At 65.4% G+C, this 15,556-nt stretch overlaps 1 protein-coding gene across 4 annotated transcripts in view; it reads left to right on the top strand.

Moving 5' to 3' along the window:
- Positions 1 to 2,741, top strand: part of ACSF3 (acyl-CoA synthetase family member 3) — a 124,510-nt gene extending 121,769 nt beyond the window's left edge. For all 4 annotated transcript variants that reach the window (XM_075939855.1, XM_075939854.1, XM_075939852.1 and 1 more), the window contains one exon: positions 2,448 to 2,741. In XM_075939855.1, the coding sequence (XP_075795970.1) occupies positions 2,448 to 2,574 (127 nt within the window). In that variant the 3' untranslated portion in view covers positions 2,575 to 2,741. The remainder of the gene's footprint in view (positions 1 to 2,447) is intronic.
- Positions 2,742 to 15,556: the final 12,815 nt, after the last annotated feature.

Here is a 15,556-nt window from a genome sequence, read left to right as displayed (position 1 = left end):
CGCAGGAGGGGGGTTGGAGGGGATCGCACCGGAGTGTGCGTGTTTGAGAGCCACTCTGCACTTGATTTATGGATAGCCCTTCCCCCTGTGCATCGGCCCATGGCCGCCGGCCCACACGCCGTCTAGGTGGCTCCGAAAGACCACCCTGGCCGCGTGGAATGAAGCCCCTGGCTGGGCGTGGGGGCCCGATGCGGCGCAGCCCAGGGTGCATTGCTGTTTTAGCGGGAGGCCTGCCTGGCCCAGCACACGCCGGCTCTCCCTTCCTGTCTCCCTTCCCCAAGCACAGGCCGACCGATCTCCGCTGCGCTGTGACCTCTGCTTCTGTCTCTGCCTCTGCTCCGTTCCCCTGTCTAGTGCCAGTCTGCCCTGAGTCGAGCCAGGCCTCGGGGGTTTGGGGGCCTCCCACCGCCTTTCCCTGCTGAGCCCCTCCCCGGCCGACACGCCTCTGTCTGTGCGCAGGAACGAGGAGCCCTTCTAGGGAAGCCATTCGAATGTGAAGAGAGGAGCCATCCTGCCAGCGCCTGCTGTGCCTCAAAGGGGCAGCGAGCGCCCCAGCAAGCTCCCTCCTGCGCTGTCTTGGTGCCGTCTCCCGCTGGCTTTTCCCTCCAGCCCCCTCACTCCCACACGCGCTGTCTCTCCCTTTTATTTTATCCGTCACTTACATTTGCCTGGCCCCTTTCTCGCCCTCCCTGGCAGGAGACACATGTCCCTCTTCGGAGCGATTCCTTCTGCAGCCTTCGCCTCCCATCTCGTTTCCCAGTGACAGGCGCCGTCCTGAGTGAGAGCCGCCCATATGGCAGGATGTGGTGGTTGGGCTCGGGGGGCGACGGCTGAAAAGCTCAGTGGACTTGGCATGTTGCATTAGAGTCAGTGCCAGGGAGCTGCCTGTCGGAGCCGGGCATGGCCCCAGGTTGGTGACACGCAGGCAGCGGGAGGCGGGAGACGAGCCCCCTGCGCTTGAAAGGCCAAAGAGACTCGGTTCCTGGGAGGGAGGGAAGGAAGGAACAGGGGGCCGCGTGCGTGTAAGAACATGCAGGTCTGTGTGTGAGGGGCACATTTGGGCATGGCCGGCCAGCCTGCGCGCATATCTGCTCTAGGCCAAGCGACTAGTCGCAAGGAGACCCGTTCAGAGCCGTGTAATTCGGCACGTTTGTGCTTCCGTAACGCTATGCGGTGTTTAGCATTTGCTTTCCCTGCCACTGCCAATCACGGCCCATTTCAGTCAATTTCATGCTCCGAGGGTTTCAAAACCCATCAATGTCCTGATTTCAGCAAGTGAAGTCGGAATGTCACGGTGTTGCCCTTGACGTCCTGACCCAAAAAGGCGTTTGGAGCGGGGGGTGCAGTACTGCCGCCACCTTGACTTCTGGGCTGCTGCTGGCGGCAGCGCTGCCTTCAGAGCTGGGCAGCTGGAGAGCGGCGGCTGCTGGCCAGGAGCCCAGCTCTGCCGCCAGCAACAGGGCAGAAGTAAGGGTGGCAATTCTATATGCTGCCACCCTGACTTCTGCACTGATGCCTGCAGAGCCGTGTCCTCGGTCAAAGCTGCCGCTCTGCAGCCTCCCAGCTCCGAAGGGAGCGCAGAAGGAAGGGTGGCGATACCGAAACCCCCTGCCACGCCCGTTTGGGTCAGGACACCCAGTCTGAGAAACGCTGCTTTCCCCTGGGTATGGTGCAGGGTCAGAGCCCAGAAATCAGGATGGGACAAGGTCAAGTCCGTTGCTGAATCCTTAGGAAGCGGTGGGTTGTGGGTTCATTGTCTTCCTGAAATGCCTCTTCCGAGACATCCAACGCACTCGGATCCACGGCCCCCTCCGCGCCTGGGCCCTTTGCTGCCCTGCTGCAGGACATGCTGACGGAGCCTGATGGAGCCCGTCCCGCAGGAGCGGCCCCACCCAGCGGCGTCTGGCGAGCTGCGCTGGGGAGCGAGCTGCAGCCAGACGCGCTTGGGCCCGCACGACTGAGAGGATCGTGTTGCCCACACCCCACACGGCGCAGGCCCTTTGGGATGTCTGAGGCATTCGATTGCTGGCTGTAGAACGGGAGTCCTCTGCCAGCCTGGGGTTAACCCTTCACATGCCGGCAAAGGGAAGCCGTGTTCCCCGGAGGGACTCCCTGGGTCTTGCAGGAGGTGAGGAAGGGTGACAGTTAACCCTTTCCTTGCTGGCATAGGTCAGAGACCTCTTCCACTGCTGCTTTAGTGTTCTTATCCCCGGTTTCTAACCCTTAACTCTCATGTGTGCCCCCATCCCGTGACTTGAGGGCGCGCCTCTTGAGGTTCATCTTCCTTTCACGGAGTCTTCAGCTACAGGGCTGTCCCCAAAGAGCATGGGGCAGACCAACCGGCGGCTCTGGAAGGGAGGTGCACCGGGGGCAGACCGACGGGCGGCTCTGGAGGGGAGGTGTCCCCAAGACGGTGAGGGTTATTGCAAGTCTGTGTCTGGTTGCAGGGACTCCATGGCGCTCTACACCGTCCCTGCGGAGCTGCTGCTGGTGCAGGAGATCCCCCGCAATCAGATGGGCAAAGTCAACAAGAAGCAGCTGGTGGAGCACTTCTACCCAGCCAGCCCGGGCTGAGCGCAGGAGCCCGCCGAGGTGCCGGCAGCCCACGTGGAGTCAATCGGCGGGGCTTGGGTGCGTCCTGGGCCGGGGGCCGGGCCCTGTGGGTGACGGCTGCTGTCGTGCGGGGACCGCCAGGCTTGGATTGGCCGTGGGGAACCGTCAATAAAAGCTGGTTTCACGCCCCCGGGTCTCCTCCTTGGCTGAGCAGGGCCTGGCCACCGGGTGAGTGCTGAGATGGGAGGGGCCGGTTGCGGGGGGAGGAGTAGAAAGCCCGTCCCCGCTTCCGCTCCTGCAGGCTCAGGCCGCTGGGGTCCCGGCAGCAGAGCGAGCCTCCGTGCCAAGAGCCCTGCGCTCGCTGTCCGGGTGTTTGGAGGGGGGTCCCGCCTGGCTTCCTGCTTTGGCCTGCGGGGAGCTGCACCTCCCGGGCGGGCATCTGGCCTCGTCCTCTGGCGATGGACGCGCAGGGCAGATGCGCCGTACCCAGCGGCCTGTGCCCAGGCTGGGAGTCCGTGTGTGAACGCAGGCCCTTCCCAGGAAAGGGGGAATGGCTGTTGGGGGGCAGGAGATGGCTCCGGAGGGCTTGACTCACCTGGCAGCTCTCCAGGAGTTCCAGGGTGTTTGCAGGCTCAGCACAAGGGCCACGTCGGGTTATTTGTCTCTCCCACACCAGAGCCCGAGTGCCGTGGAAATGGCCCTAAGGCCCAGCAGGCGTGGTCCCCGTGCCGGGCAGCGTGCCGGGGGAGAAGCGGGGTCCACGCGCTGCCACCCCTGCTAGCAGTGGGGAGAGCACACGGCGGGGGGGGGGGAGGAGACAGATCTGAGCCCTGACTTGCTTCCTTGCAAAGCAGGGTGGACGGAGCCCGGTTTGGGGGGGCAGAGGTGCAGCCTAACGCACACAGAGGCTCCCCCTGGAGTAGAGCTCACCCCCAGGAGCCAGCCTGTGGAGGTAGCCCATGGGGTGGGCTGGGGCTTTGGGGGGTGCGTGGCCTGCAGGGGGGCACCTGCAAAGTAGGCTTTGGGCTGTGGCTGGAGATGGCGACTTGCCGGCCAAGCCGTCCTCGCGTTTGCAGAGCCCCTGAGCCCTGTCCCTAGCCGCCTGCCCTGAACCCCTTGGGAACGGAGGGAGGCAGCCTCTTCGGCCCGGTCCCCCACTCCCTGCCTCGCGGCGGCTGCGCCGGCCTCCTCCTCCTCCATCAGCGCTGCGGACGGCTGGACGGAGCCCCCCCACCTGCGTGCAACCCCCGGGCTCATTGCGGATGCTGCAGCCTGCGTGGCACAGACTCCACCGAGCTCCCCAGTTAAAGCCAGGAGCCAGGCGCTGGGGGAGCAGCGCTGCCGGCAGCTCACTAAAAACCTGTTGGCTGCTCCCTCTCCTCTCGCGCTCCCCTGGCTGCAGCCGCGGGGCTTCTGGCAGGGACTGGCGTGGCTCCCAGGAAGGGTGGCTCCGTCCTGGGCACCCCACCCCAGGAGTGGGTACGGGAGGGGAGCGGGTCAGTCATGCAGCCCGGCTGGGCCCTGTGAGTGCCCCACGGCAGCTGCAGGGAGCCGCAAAGGGGCTGCGTTTCTCCACATGCTTCTTCCTCACACCGGAGCAGAGCCGGGCAGGGAAGAGGCGCTTGGGCAGCCTCTCCCAGCAGGCCTGGTGCGTGCCACACAGCCCCCTGCTCCGCCTGAGGAGCCGGCTCCTTCGTGTGCTCTGCCGAGGAACGCCCAGCCCGCACTTGGCTTGCTGGAGACCAGGCTGCTGCCAGCGAGTGTCCCCACGTCTGCCGCCGGCCTTGCTGGGCAGCCCGAGGGGAGGAGAGCAGGGAGGGTTCAGGGGTCGGGGCCACGGCTGGAAGCAGCCCTTCCCTCGGCCACATGCCAGAGGGTGGGCTGTAAAACGAGGGAAGGACCCCTCGCGGGCTGGTCTGCACTGAGCTCTCGGGGCGAGGGCTTCGGATCTGCCCAGCACCAAGCCCTGGGCAGCGGGAGCCTCGCCCACCCGAGTGCCCCCGAGTGCGGTGGCAGGGAGAGGTTTTGTGCACTGCCCCGCCCTCAGCACAATCTCCCAGCTCCCATTGGCCGGTGAGCTGCCTGTTTGCCCGGCAGGCAGCGTGCAAAGCCCCGCCCCCTCCCTTCCCGCTGGGCGCTGAGAGCGGGACGGGAGGGAAGTCTGCCTCGGGGGCCTGCTGGGCTGCTGGCTGGGAGCTGCTTAGGTAAGTACCTGTGGGCCAGAGCCTGACCCTGGCATCCCAGTCGCCCTCTGCTCCTCTTCCTGCACCCCTCCCCCACGTAACCCGACCCCTCTGCACCCCCAGACCCTGCCCCCTCCTGCACCCCTCCCCCACGTAACCTGACCCCTCTGCACCCCCAGACCTGCCCCCTCCTGCACCCCTCCCCCACGTAACCCGACCCCTCTGCACCCCCCGGACCTGCCCCCTCCTGCACCCCTCCCCCACGTAACCTGACCCCTCTGCACCCCCGGACCTGCCCCCTCCTGCACCCCTCCCCCACGTAACCCGACCCCTCTGCACCCCCGGACCTGCCCCCTCCTGCACCCCTCCCCCACGTAACCCGACCCCTCTGCACCCCCCGGACCTGCCCCCTCCTGCGCCCCTCCCCCACGTAACCCGACCCCTCTGCACCCCCAGACCCTGCCCCCTCCTGCACCCTTCCCCCACGTAACCCGACCCCTCTGCACCCCCAGACCCTGCCCCCTCCTGCACCCTTCCCCCACGTAACCCGACCCCTCTGCACCCCCGGACCTGCTCCCTCCCTCTCCCCCACGTAACCCGACCCCTCTGCACCCCTGGACCCTGCTCCCTCCCCCCTCCCTCTCCCCTCCCTCTCCCCCACGTAACCCGACCCCCCTGCACCCCCGGACCTGCCCCCTCCTGCGCCCCTCCCCCACGTAACCCGACCCCTCTGCACCCCTGGACCCTGCTCCCTCCCCCCTCCCTCTCCCCCACGTTACCCGACCCCTCTGCACCCCCGCTCCTGTACCCAGACCCTTCCAGTCCCATGTCCCACGTCGCAACCCAAACCCCTGCATGCCTCCTCCACTCCTGCGCCAGGTCCCAACCCCCTCTCAGCCCCTGCACTCTAGGCCCCTGCCCTAGGTCCCAACCCCCCTCGTCACCCAACCTCCCTCCCGGCCCCTGCCCCCTCCATTCCCACGCTGGAGGCGTGCAGCCCTTGCCCCCTTACCACCCCCTGGGAGTGGCCCCATCGCACACTATTGCCCACCCCGGCCTAGCCCGCGGGCGCTGCTCTCCCGGTGGGCGCCCGACACGGGGTGGAGCAGAGCTGTGACTGCGACAGGCGCCGCCCGGCCGGGACGAGGTGCTGGGCTGCCCCTGGCTGGACCCGCTTCGGTGGCTCATTGTCACGGATGGGGGGGCGGGATCAGCCGGGGCCTGTCGTGCTGGGGATCTGCAAGGAGGGGGAGCGACAAAGCCCCCCTCCTGTGCCTGCCGGGCCCTGCCGGCTCCAGGCCTGCCCCAGCCCCGGGGGCCGAGCGGCTCGGAGGTGGGGAGAAGACCTCTCTGGCTCACTCGGCCTGATTTGGCTCCGTGGCAGTCAGGGCGGAGGCCTGGTCCTCAGACTCCGGTTCCCTCCCTGGTTCCGCCCACCTGGGTGCCCCACAGCTGGAGAGACCGGCCCCTGGCATGGCTCCGGCAGGGGGTCACCTGGCCACCGCCCTGCAGCCCCCACGCTCCTGCTCCCCACTTTCACCTGGGCTTTGCATTGGGCCTGGGCTGGGGCATGGGGGCCCCCCCCCCCCCCACTCTGCCCCCTTCGCCACCGGGATGCGGCGGTGAAATGGACGCGAGCGGCCCGGCGTCGCGCGGTGCCATGGGGCCGCGGCTGGAGGCGGCCGGTGTCCTGGAGGACCGGCAGTAGCGATGGGCTGTACCTTTGTAAAGGGACTTTTGTCCCTGTTTGACCTCGGACACGCTCCGCAAAGCAAACCCGGAGACCCGTGTGAGGGGAGAGGGGGATCAGTCACGGAGCTCCAGGAGCCCCTCGCCGCTAACCGCAGAGAGGCCGGGGTGCGAGGAGGGGCAGCGCACGGTGGCACCTGCCTGGCAGCTTTGCCTGCCCCGGGGAGCTGATTAGAGGCTGCGGCCATCCATCTCCGCGCTGGCAGCTCGCGGGCAGGCGGGATGGATGGCGGGTGGGAACCAAAGTGATGGCTCTGGGTGGGGAGAGGGGAGGGAGAAATCCAGCCCCTTGCTGGGAGGATGATGGAGCTGCCACACCCAGCCTGCAGCACAAGAGTCCAGCCTGGGAAGGCTCCTAGTCCCTGGCCGGGGGCTCGGGGACGCAGAACAGAGCACAGCCTGTGCCCGAGGAAGGTGCAAGGGGTTCCCAGCCGTGGAGCCCTGCAAGTCCACCGCTCGCCGCTTAATGCCCGGGGCTACCCACCTCCGCGGATCTCCCGGCGCCTTTTGACAGACGCAGATACAAGACGTGTATCGAGAATCGTGCAATCGCAGGCATCCGCGTGAGAGCCGCAGGTACCCGCCTCCGCAGCCCTCGGTGCAGACGCCTGCCGTTCATTTTTGCGGCTGCCGATAGAAATTTGTATCGGTGCAGGTGTAACCCTCAGCTCCAGAGCTTCTAGGTTCAGATTTGCCAGGCGGCGGTTACACAGGGTATATGAAGGGCTGGAGCTTTTCTGGCTGCTTGGCATGTCCACTACAGCCCAGATGCCCTCCCCGGCATGCAGGCGAGACATAAAGGCCAGGACTTTAGAGCTACGTCTACTCTGGCAGGTACTTGCGCAAGAGCATCTTGCAGAAGGACTCTGGTGCAAGAACGCTTGTGCAAGAACACGTCCACGTGGCCACGTGCTTATGCACAAGAGCGTCCATGGCAGTGTGGACGCCCTCTTGTGCAAGAAAGCTCTGATGGCCATTTTAGCCACCATAGGGCTTTCTTGTGCAAGGAACCCCTGCTGCCCATCCACACTGCCCTCTTGTGCAAGTTCTCTCACAAGAAGCCCTCTCTTCCCACGCCGTACTGTAAATCTTGCACAAGAGCAGGCGGGCCCTGTGGACGCTCTGTGGGTTCTTGTGCAGGCACCCGCCAGTGTAGACACAGCCTAACGGTACAAAAAAGAACCACAGGAAACCCCCAACTTGTCACCTCCCCTCCCCCGCACTCACAACCATTTTTTATGTGCGGAAGGAGCCGAAACCCCCCGACTTACGTCCTCGGCCCCCATTTACGATGGCGCCCGGTGCCTGACGTCAATGGGGGTTCGAGTTACGACGCCCCCGACTTGCGACGCTTCCCCAGGAACCAATTGTGCCGTAGGTTGGGGGTCGCCTGTAGAGCGAGTCATGGAGGTTGGGTCCATCAGCGGCTGTTAGGCAGACAGGGCGGGGGGCGGGGGGTGTCCCTCGCCTCTGTCAGGGACTGGGTCTGGGTGACGGGAGGGGTCACGATGGTTCCCTGTTCTGGTCTCTCCCCCTGGGGCACCGGGCGTTGGCCACTGGCAGCAGACAGGCCCCTGGCCGGATGGGCCTTTGCTCTGAGCCAGGCTGGCCGCTCTGCTGCTCTGACTGCAGGCCCAGCCCACGCACTGACCTGGCTGCACCGCCCTCCCCTTCCTATGGACCCGCCTTGCAGCAGCCTGCGACTGCCGCCCCGCTGTGTCCCTCCGGCCCGGCTGCACGGGTCACGGGCCCACGGAGGCCTTGGGAGCGGAGCCCCCTCGGGTAAGCTCTCCGGTCTCTCGCGGCCCCGGGGCCTGGTGGCGGAGAGGCGGCCGGCTCGTCGGGGGAGCCCTGAGTTGGGAGCGTCGGGGAGCTCGCCTCAGGCGCGGACACACACACACACAGCCCCAATCCCGCCTCCGCCGCGCAGGCAGCCACGGCAGGTCAGCGCTCCCGCCCGCCGAGGCGCTGGCCCGAAAACAAGCACCAGAGGCCCCCGCCCCGCCCCGTCCGCTCCATTTCTTGCCGGAGCGTGTTCTGGCATCCCACGTTTCACTGCTCCGGGCTGCGAAATGGCCGGGGCCGCGCTCGGAGCAGCTAGTCCTGCGCCGCGGCTGGGGAGAAGGCCCAGGCAGACCCCGTCACGGTCGCATGAACCCCTCGTCCTGGCGCCTCGCACAAGGGAGCGCTGGCTGGGCAGGGCTGGTGCTGGGGGGAGCAGCAGCTTGGTGGGGGGACGTGTCTCTTCTCTGCAGACAGCCCCAGCAAACTCACTGGTGGGAACTAAGAGTTTGTTGTAAGCAAAACTCGTGAAGTCATTCTGCCGCTCTACTCTGCACTAGTTAGGCCTCAGCTGGAGTACTGTGTCCAGTTCTGGGCGCCACATTTCAAGAAAGATGTGGAGAAATTGGAAAGGGTACAGAGAAGAGCGACAAGAATGATTAAAGGTTTAGAGAACATGACCTATGAAGCCAGGCTTCATGAACTGGGCTTGTTTAGTTTGGAAAAAAGAAGAGTAAGGGGGGGACATGATAGCGGTTTTCAAATATCTAAAAGGGTGTCACAAGGAGGAAGGCGAAAATTTGTTCCTCTTGGTTTCTGAGGACAGGACAAGGAGTAATGGGCTTAAAGTGCAGCAAGGGAGGTTTAGATTGGACATTAAGAAAAAATTCCTACCTGTCAGGGTGGTCAAATATTGGAATAAATTGCCAAGGGAGGTGGTGGAATCTCCCTCTCTGGAGATATTTAAGAACAGGTTGGATAGACATCTGTCAGGGATGGTGCAGACGGAGCTTGGTCCTGCCTTGAGGGCGGGGGGCTGGACTCGATGACCTCTTGAGGTCCCTTCCAGTCCTATTATTCTATGATTCTATGAAGAGGCTGCAGGGCAGTGGCTGTGAGGGGGGGCTGATGTGGGGGGACCCTCCTTGTCTGCCAGGGACGGCAGGCAGGGTTCCCTGTAAGCTGGGCGCTTGTGCAGCCACTCAGAAGACATTCAAATGCCGCCCTGCTGATCAACAGAGCGCCCCCAGCTAGGTGTGTGTTTCTGCTGGTGGTGCACATTTGCACGTCTTGGTGCACACCAAAAATGTATTCCGCACCTGGATGGAAAAAATCTGCACCTGGATCAGAAAGATTCGAGGGAACATTAGTGGCAGGGCACGTGACTGAAGGGGGTGCCCATGTGGGGGGACCCGCCTCGTCTTCTGCCTGGGGCTGCAGGACACGTGGCTTTGGGAGGCACTGGGCAAGGAAGGGGAGCTCTGGTCCTGAGGTCTCGCGCAGGGCCCCGCAATGAGGAGTAACACTGGGGACGAGCCAGGGCGCACCTAGTGACGTGCACCCAGTGCCACAAAGCAGCCAGGGCTAGTGGGCACGTCATCCGCCGGGCGGTTCCTGAATCCCCTGGCTGTGCATTCCCTGCGCCCGGAGCCCTGTGCCCCATGAAGCGAGGCCTCGCAAACCGCAGGGAGGGGTCCAATGCGTGGGGGCTGGCGTAGCACCCACCCCTCCCTGGGCACCGGAGATCCCTGCTGTGCCAGTCGGGTAACACGGCCGCTCTGCTCCCGGCCCCTCGTACGCCTGCCTTGCGCAGGAGGGAGCAGTGGCAACGCAGACGCAGGCCGTTGAGCGCATCCACGCACCAGAGGACCAACCGCAGGGATCTCCAAGCGCGGGACGCGGGGAACGGGCCCGAGCGGGATGTTGGGTCAGAGAACGGGCGGCCGGCGGAGAAATCTGATTGGCGCGTCCTTTGCCATGGCTGCTTTCCAGCCTCGGCCTGGTAACCCCTCGGCAGCCCCTCCACTCGTGTCCTCCGCCAGGCGCTGGCCAGCTCTCGGGTCCATGGGATTCCAGGGCCTGCCGGTCACTGCAAGACGGCTTCCGCTGCTCGGACCCTTGGACCAGTTCCTTGGAGCCAGACGGCCCCGGGGGGGCATGTCTTGACAGGCATCCTGCTCCGTCAGCAATGGGTGCTGTGCGTGTGTGTGCTCCTCCCGTGTGCTGGGCTGACTTTGCACAAGCAGCCCCCGCAGCAGCCCTAGAGCCCCCAGGCAGATACGGATGGAAGGCGCCCGGCCAGGTTTATTGTCAAAGAAAGCGCAGTCGGAGCTGTCGGTAGACTCTCCCGAAGCACGGACCCCGTGACAACGGACACGGCTCAGTTGGAGACGTGGATCCCTCGCTGCCCCCCGGCCGGGCAATGGCGGCTCTTTGGGGCTCCCTTTTACACCCAGGTGCACGCTAGCGGCCCCTCACTCCTGACGCAGCCGGTCGCACCCTCTGCCGTACCCAGCTCCCCCGTTACCCTGACGGAGGGATCACTGCCCAGCCTGCGCTCTGTGAGCCACACTCAGCCTGGGCCGCGTTGTTCCTGTGACCTGGGCGGGTCGGTCCCGAGATGTTGCTCCGTGAGGTGCTGCATTAGGGCCCCTCTGGAACGTGCTCACGGCCCAGGCCCGGGCCCACGTAGGTCTGAGCGTTCCTGCCATCTCGGCCCTGCTCCTGCCAGCGTCCGGGAGCGGGGCCTGCCCCTCGCTCACGGCTTCCCTCCGCTTTAGTCTTGCCCAATGCGCCCTTGGCCTGCCCGGCCTGCGCTACAGGGGCATCTGCCCCCTCTCACCACACCCTGCAGGCTGGGACGGTGCTAACATTTCCGGCTGACGCTGAGTGGGACGGTCTTGCCAATGCAGAGGAGGCCTGGAACACCACACGAGAAGACCTTGAGGGCCTTAAAAACGGGCGTCACAGAAACGGGAGGCAGACCCAGGGTGCCGAGTGCGAGGCCGAGCACGCGAGGGACTTCCCAGGCCGGCGTGCGGTGCGCTGGGGGTGCGGTCGGGACCGAGGAGGAGTAGGAAGGTCTCCGCAGTCCCGGTCGATAACTAGGAGCCACGGTGGATGTGAGGAAGCTAGTGCCCGTCAGGCAAGGTATTACCAGTGGCGCCAGGGAAACGGTCTCTCCTGGAAACTGCCGTGTGAGAGACGTTGGACACGGCAGCGGGGAGACCTCATCCGCAGCACGGTGGTGGGTTCAAGTCCTGCCTCGCAGGGAGCAAGGGGACGTCAAACGCCCAGGCTGCCCCGGTGGAAGGTGGGAGAAGGTGAGGAGGTGGGCTGGGTTCTGGCGTGGCCTAGGGGATAGGGCGTTTGCCGAGGGAGGACAGGGTGATGGCTCAAGTCCCAATCCTCAGGGAGGGACAGGACGGGACAGGACATCAAACACCCAGGCCGCCCCGCTGGAAGGCGGGACGAGGGACGCGCTGAAGGCAAGGAGGGCTGCGAGGACGGTCACAGAAGGGAAAACCGCCCGACGGGAGCCGCTGAGGGTGTTTAGCCAAACCAAAGGCAGACTGAGGGGCCGGGGTTTGCTCTCTCCACACGCACCCGCTGGACGACTCTCGGGGCGGGAGAGGAGTTAGCTGAGGGCCACCGGGGACCCGAGAGCAAACGGCCGTAAACCAGCCAGCCCTGAGTTTCGGCTTGGAATTAGGTGGCGGTTTCCAACCAGCCCGTGACCGTCTGGGCCACCCTTGCAAAGGGGCAGGGGGCAGAACGTGTAACTGGCTCCAAGGCTGAGCTTGCCAAGTTTAATTGGGGGTAGGATGCGACGGCCCGCAGTGGGGTCGGCGGGCAGCGCGCCCCTGCTGGGGATAGGGTGCTAGCAGGGGAGGGCTCTGAGTTACCCCTAAAGGATTTTCCCAGGGGTCTTGTGGGTGGGCCCTGCCCATCTCTGTATTGGGGGGCAGGAAGCAAAGATTTGCAAAGATCCGGGGGAGGGGGAGTTGCCTTCCTCTGCAGCATGGGGCAGGGCCGCTTGCAGGTTTGATCCAGTGCCCATGGCGGGTTCCCTGTCCTGGGAGCCGTCTGACCGTGATGCGAGGAACCCGGCCGGGGGGGGGACGGAGCTTGGGCCTGTGATGTGCAGGAGGTCAGACCCCTGAGCCATGGCACCGTGGTCCCATCCGCCCCAGCTGCCGCCTTGGCCAAGGAGCCAGACGAGTAGGCGACAGGCCAGCCTCCTCCCCTGCCTGAAGCCGCTGGGGTGGCCCCACTGGTGACGCGTTTGCACGAGGCTGTGAGGCTGCCGTGCGCTAACGCCGGGGCCCCCGTCCATCTGGCCGGGGGCTCTGTCCAGACATGACCGTGGGGTCTGGGCTCCCTGCAGGACCAGCCCTTGCCTAGCGCGCTCGGCCCCGTGGCAGAGGCTGAGAGCAGGCGGCAGTCGCTATGTGCCCCAGCCATGGTGTGAGAGTTTGGGGGTGCGGCTCGTGCCCTTTCATCTAGGCACCGCACAGTAACCCACTCTGCCTGCCCCACCCACCCCACCTTGTTCCCATCACACCACAGGGGTCACCCCATGAAATGAACAGGCGGTGGGTTTAAAACAAACCAAAGGAAGTTTCTTTTCATGCAGCGCACTGTCAACCTGTGGAACTCCTCGCCAGAGGATGTTATGAAGGCCAGGACTTTACCAGGGTTCAAAAAAAAGCTAGACAAATTCATGGAGGACAGGTCAATGGCTATTAGCCAGGATCGGTGGGAACGGTGTCCCTAGCCTCTGCTTGTCGGAAGTTGGCGATGGGTGACGGGAGGAATCACGTGATGGTTCCCTGTTGTATTCACTCCCTCTGGGGCACCTGGCATTGGCCACCGTGGGCAGACAGGACACTGGGCTGGATGGGCCGTTGGTCTGACCCACTCTGGCGGTTCATATGTTCTTCTGTTCTCTCCTCCAATGCTCGTGGTCCCCCTCCCCCTGGGGACAGAGAGCAGCCAAGCCCCCTCTGCTGCTCACAGCTGCTCACGCCTGCCCGGGTGCACTGGCCAGAGAAGAACAGGCATAGGGGGCCTGGGCCCTCCGGGGGCAGGCTGGGGAGAGCAAGTGGGTGGAGGGGCTCATGGGAAGGTGACGGCGACCATCTGGGGCTGGGGGCTTCTAAGGGGCTCCCCTAGGCGCCGTCCTGTCCTGGCGCTGCTGGGGAGGGGGCTGCAGCGCACGTGGGCGGCACGAGGCTCCGGCACAGGGCTCACCTGGGGTTCCTCTGTGGAGGCCGTGAGCCCCATGGCTCACAATACCAAGCAGCAGCAATACCAGAAATACCCGGCCCCTGCACGCTGGGCTGATCTATTGCAGTATCATAGTCGGGCAATAAGAGACCCCCCCCGTGGTCCCCATCCCGGGGAGCAAAGCCACCCCCAGTGCCCCCTGGCAGCAGCCAGCCCTGCCCCCAGGCCAAGCCCCCCAGGAGGTTGTAGTGGGGTGGGGGGCGCGAGCACAGCCCTTCCGCCCCACGGCAGCAAGGAGCCTTTGTTAAAACACCAGGGCCCCGGTGAATTTTGTAACTTACCAAATAGATCAATATCAAATTATCATGTCTCACATTCATAACTCTTAAGCAAGCAACAATGGGGAGAGACAAGGTCACTGGAGAATAAATAGCAGCGAAAGCTCTTAATGATCGATCATTCCCGACAAGCCCCGGCACCCGGCCCCGGGCCCGTGACAAGATCATTAATAAAGCGCTGCAGGCGCCCGATCGATTGCTTTGATGGATGATCACAGGTAGCAAATACTGTAAAACACCTGGCCTGTCAGGCGCGCAGATGAGGGCTTGTGACGCCGGCTCGCTGGGGGGGGAGGGGCCCTCGCGCGTGGCCTGGCTAAGGGGATGGAGGCTTTCAAGGCCTTTCAGGGCTCGCCGGCCCTCCTGGCAGCTCAGCGCTCCTGCCCGAGGGACGGGGGCATGGGTCCGGGGAGGGGGGCTCAGCCAGTCCAGGCAGGAGTCCGGCTCCCTGCTTGCAGGGCCCCGGCGCCCCTTGAGTGGGGCGGGGCAGAAACAAAGGGCAGGAAACGATGGGGCCAGCGCCAAGCTGGTGCCAAAGGTGCCGTCCAGCGGGCATGGCCCTTGCACCCAGCCAGCCAGCAGAGGCAGGTCTGGCACCCCGCTTCTCCCGCCCACCTCCTGCTCGCCGCAGCCTCTTAGACTTGGCTGGGGCGGTGTCTGGATCAGGCCACGAGAAACAGCCCCGGCAGAGGGCAGGGAGGAAGCCGGCTCGGGTTTCCTGGAATGTGGGACCCATCCGAGCTGCTCCGCGTGGCTTTCCCAGCCCGGCGCACTCCCCTCCTCGGGCAGATCCGCACGCCCAGGCCAGCACTGCCGGGCGGGAGGGCAGCTGCAGAAGGAACCCAGTGGGGAGGGGGTTGCTTGTGGGCGCTGCCCGGGGGTGACCCTGCAGCTCGCTTAGGGCAGCCGTGGGCATTGGGCCCGGCGGAGCCAGGCACGTCATGCCGCCTGGAGCTCGCGGGCCTGGCGAGACCAGGGCATGTCCCCCGTGAGAGGCGTGTGTCTCCGCAGGACGCCCACCAGGGCCTGGGGAGGACTGAGGTGTGGTGGGGGAGGAGGGGAAGGTGGCTTGGGGGCGGGGAGCCGTCCTGGCAGGTGGAAGTTGGGGCGGCACAGTAGGGGGAGGAGGCTGGTTATGGGGGGGGGAGGCCGTGGGTGGAGGAGCCCCAGAGTCCCTGGCTACTCAGCCCAAGAAAATTCCCCTGTGCCGGAGCAGCCTCACGGCGCTGGTCCCAATGGCCCGACGGGCGTTGGCAAGGGCAGCATGGTAGGGCTAGGGCAGCGAAGGGTTTGCTCGTGGCCGGCGCCGGTGCTGTTCCTGGGACGCCGCAGGCACGTCCCAGAGGGGGCAGGTCTGACCCTCTGCCTCCTGACTCTGAGGACGGGGCAACTCGTGCCATCTACCTGCGTCCCCCCACGCTCTTCCACGCCTCCCCGTGGCCCCCTGGGCATGGGTGTGGGTGAAGGTAGGACTGGGGAAGGCCAGCCCCGAATCCCGCCCCCAGTCCCGCCCCTTCTTCCCAGGCCCCACCCCCAGCATCATGGGGGGCGTGGCTCCAGCCTCCCCGCCCCGGTGGGCATCGTGTGGGCAGGCCCACTCCGGCAGTTTGGGAAATCCCCTGCCTAGCGCACCAGCTGCCCACGACCCGGGTGGGGTTGCGAGCGGCCTAGGTACCGGAGGAGAGAGCGGCCCAGCGGGCCCTGACGGGGTGGCAGGCACCC

This window comes from Pelodiscus sinensis, chromosome 12 (assembly GCF_049634645.1).
Source record: "Pelodiscus sinensis isolate JC-2024 chromosome 12, ASM4963464v1, whole genome shotgun sequence".
In the NCBI taxonomy this organism is placed as follows: Eukaryota; Metazoa; Chordata; order Testudines; family Trionychidae; genus Pelodiscus; species Pelodiscus sinensis.
This window is presented reverse-complemented; position numbering and strand designations above follow the sequence as displayed.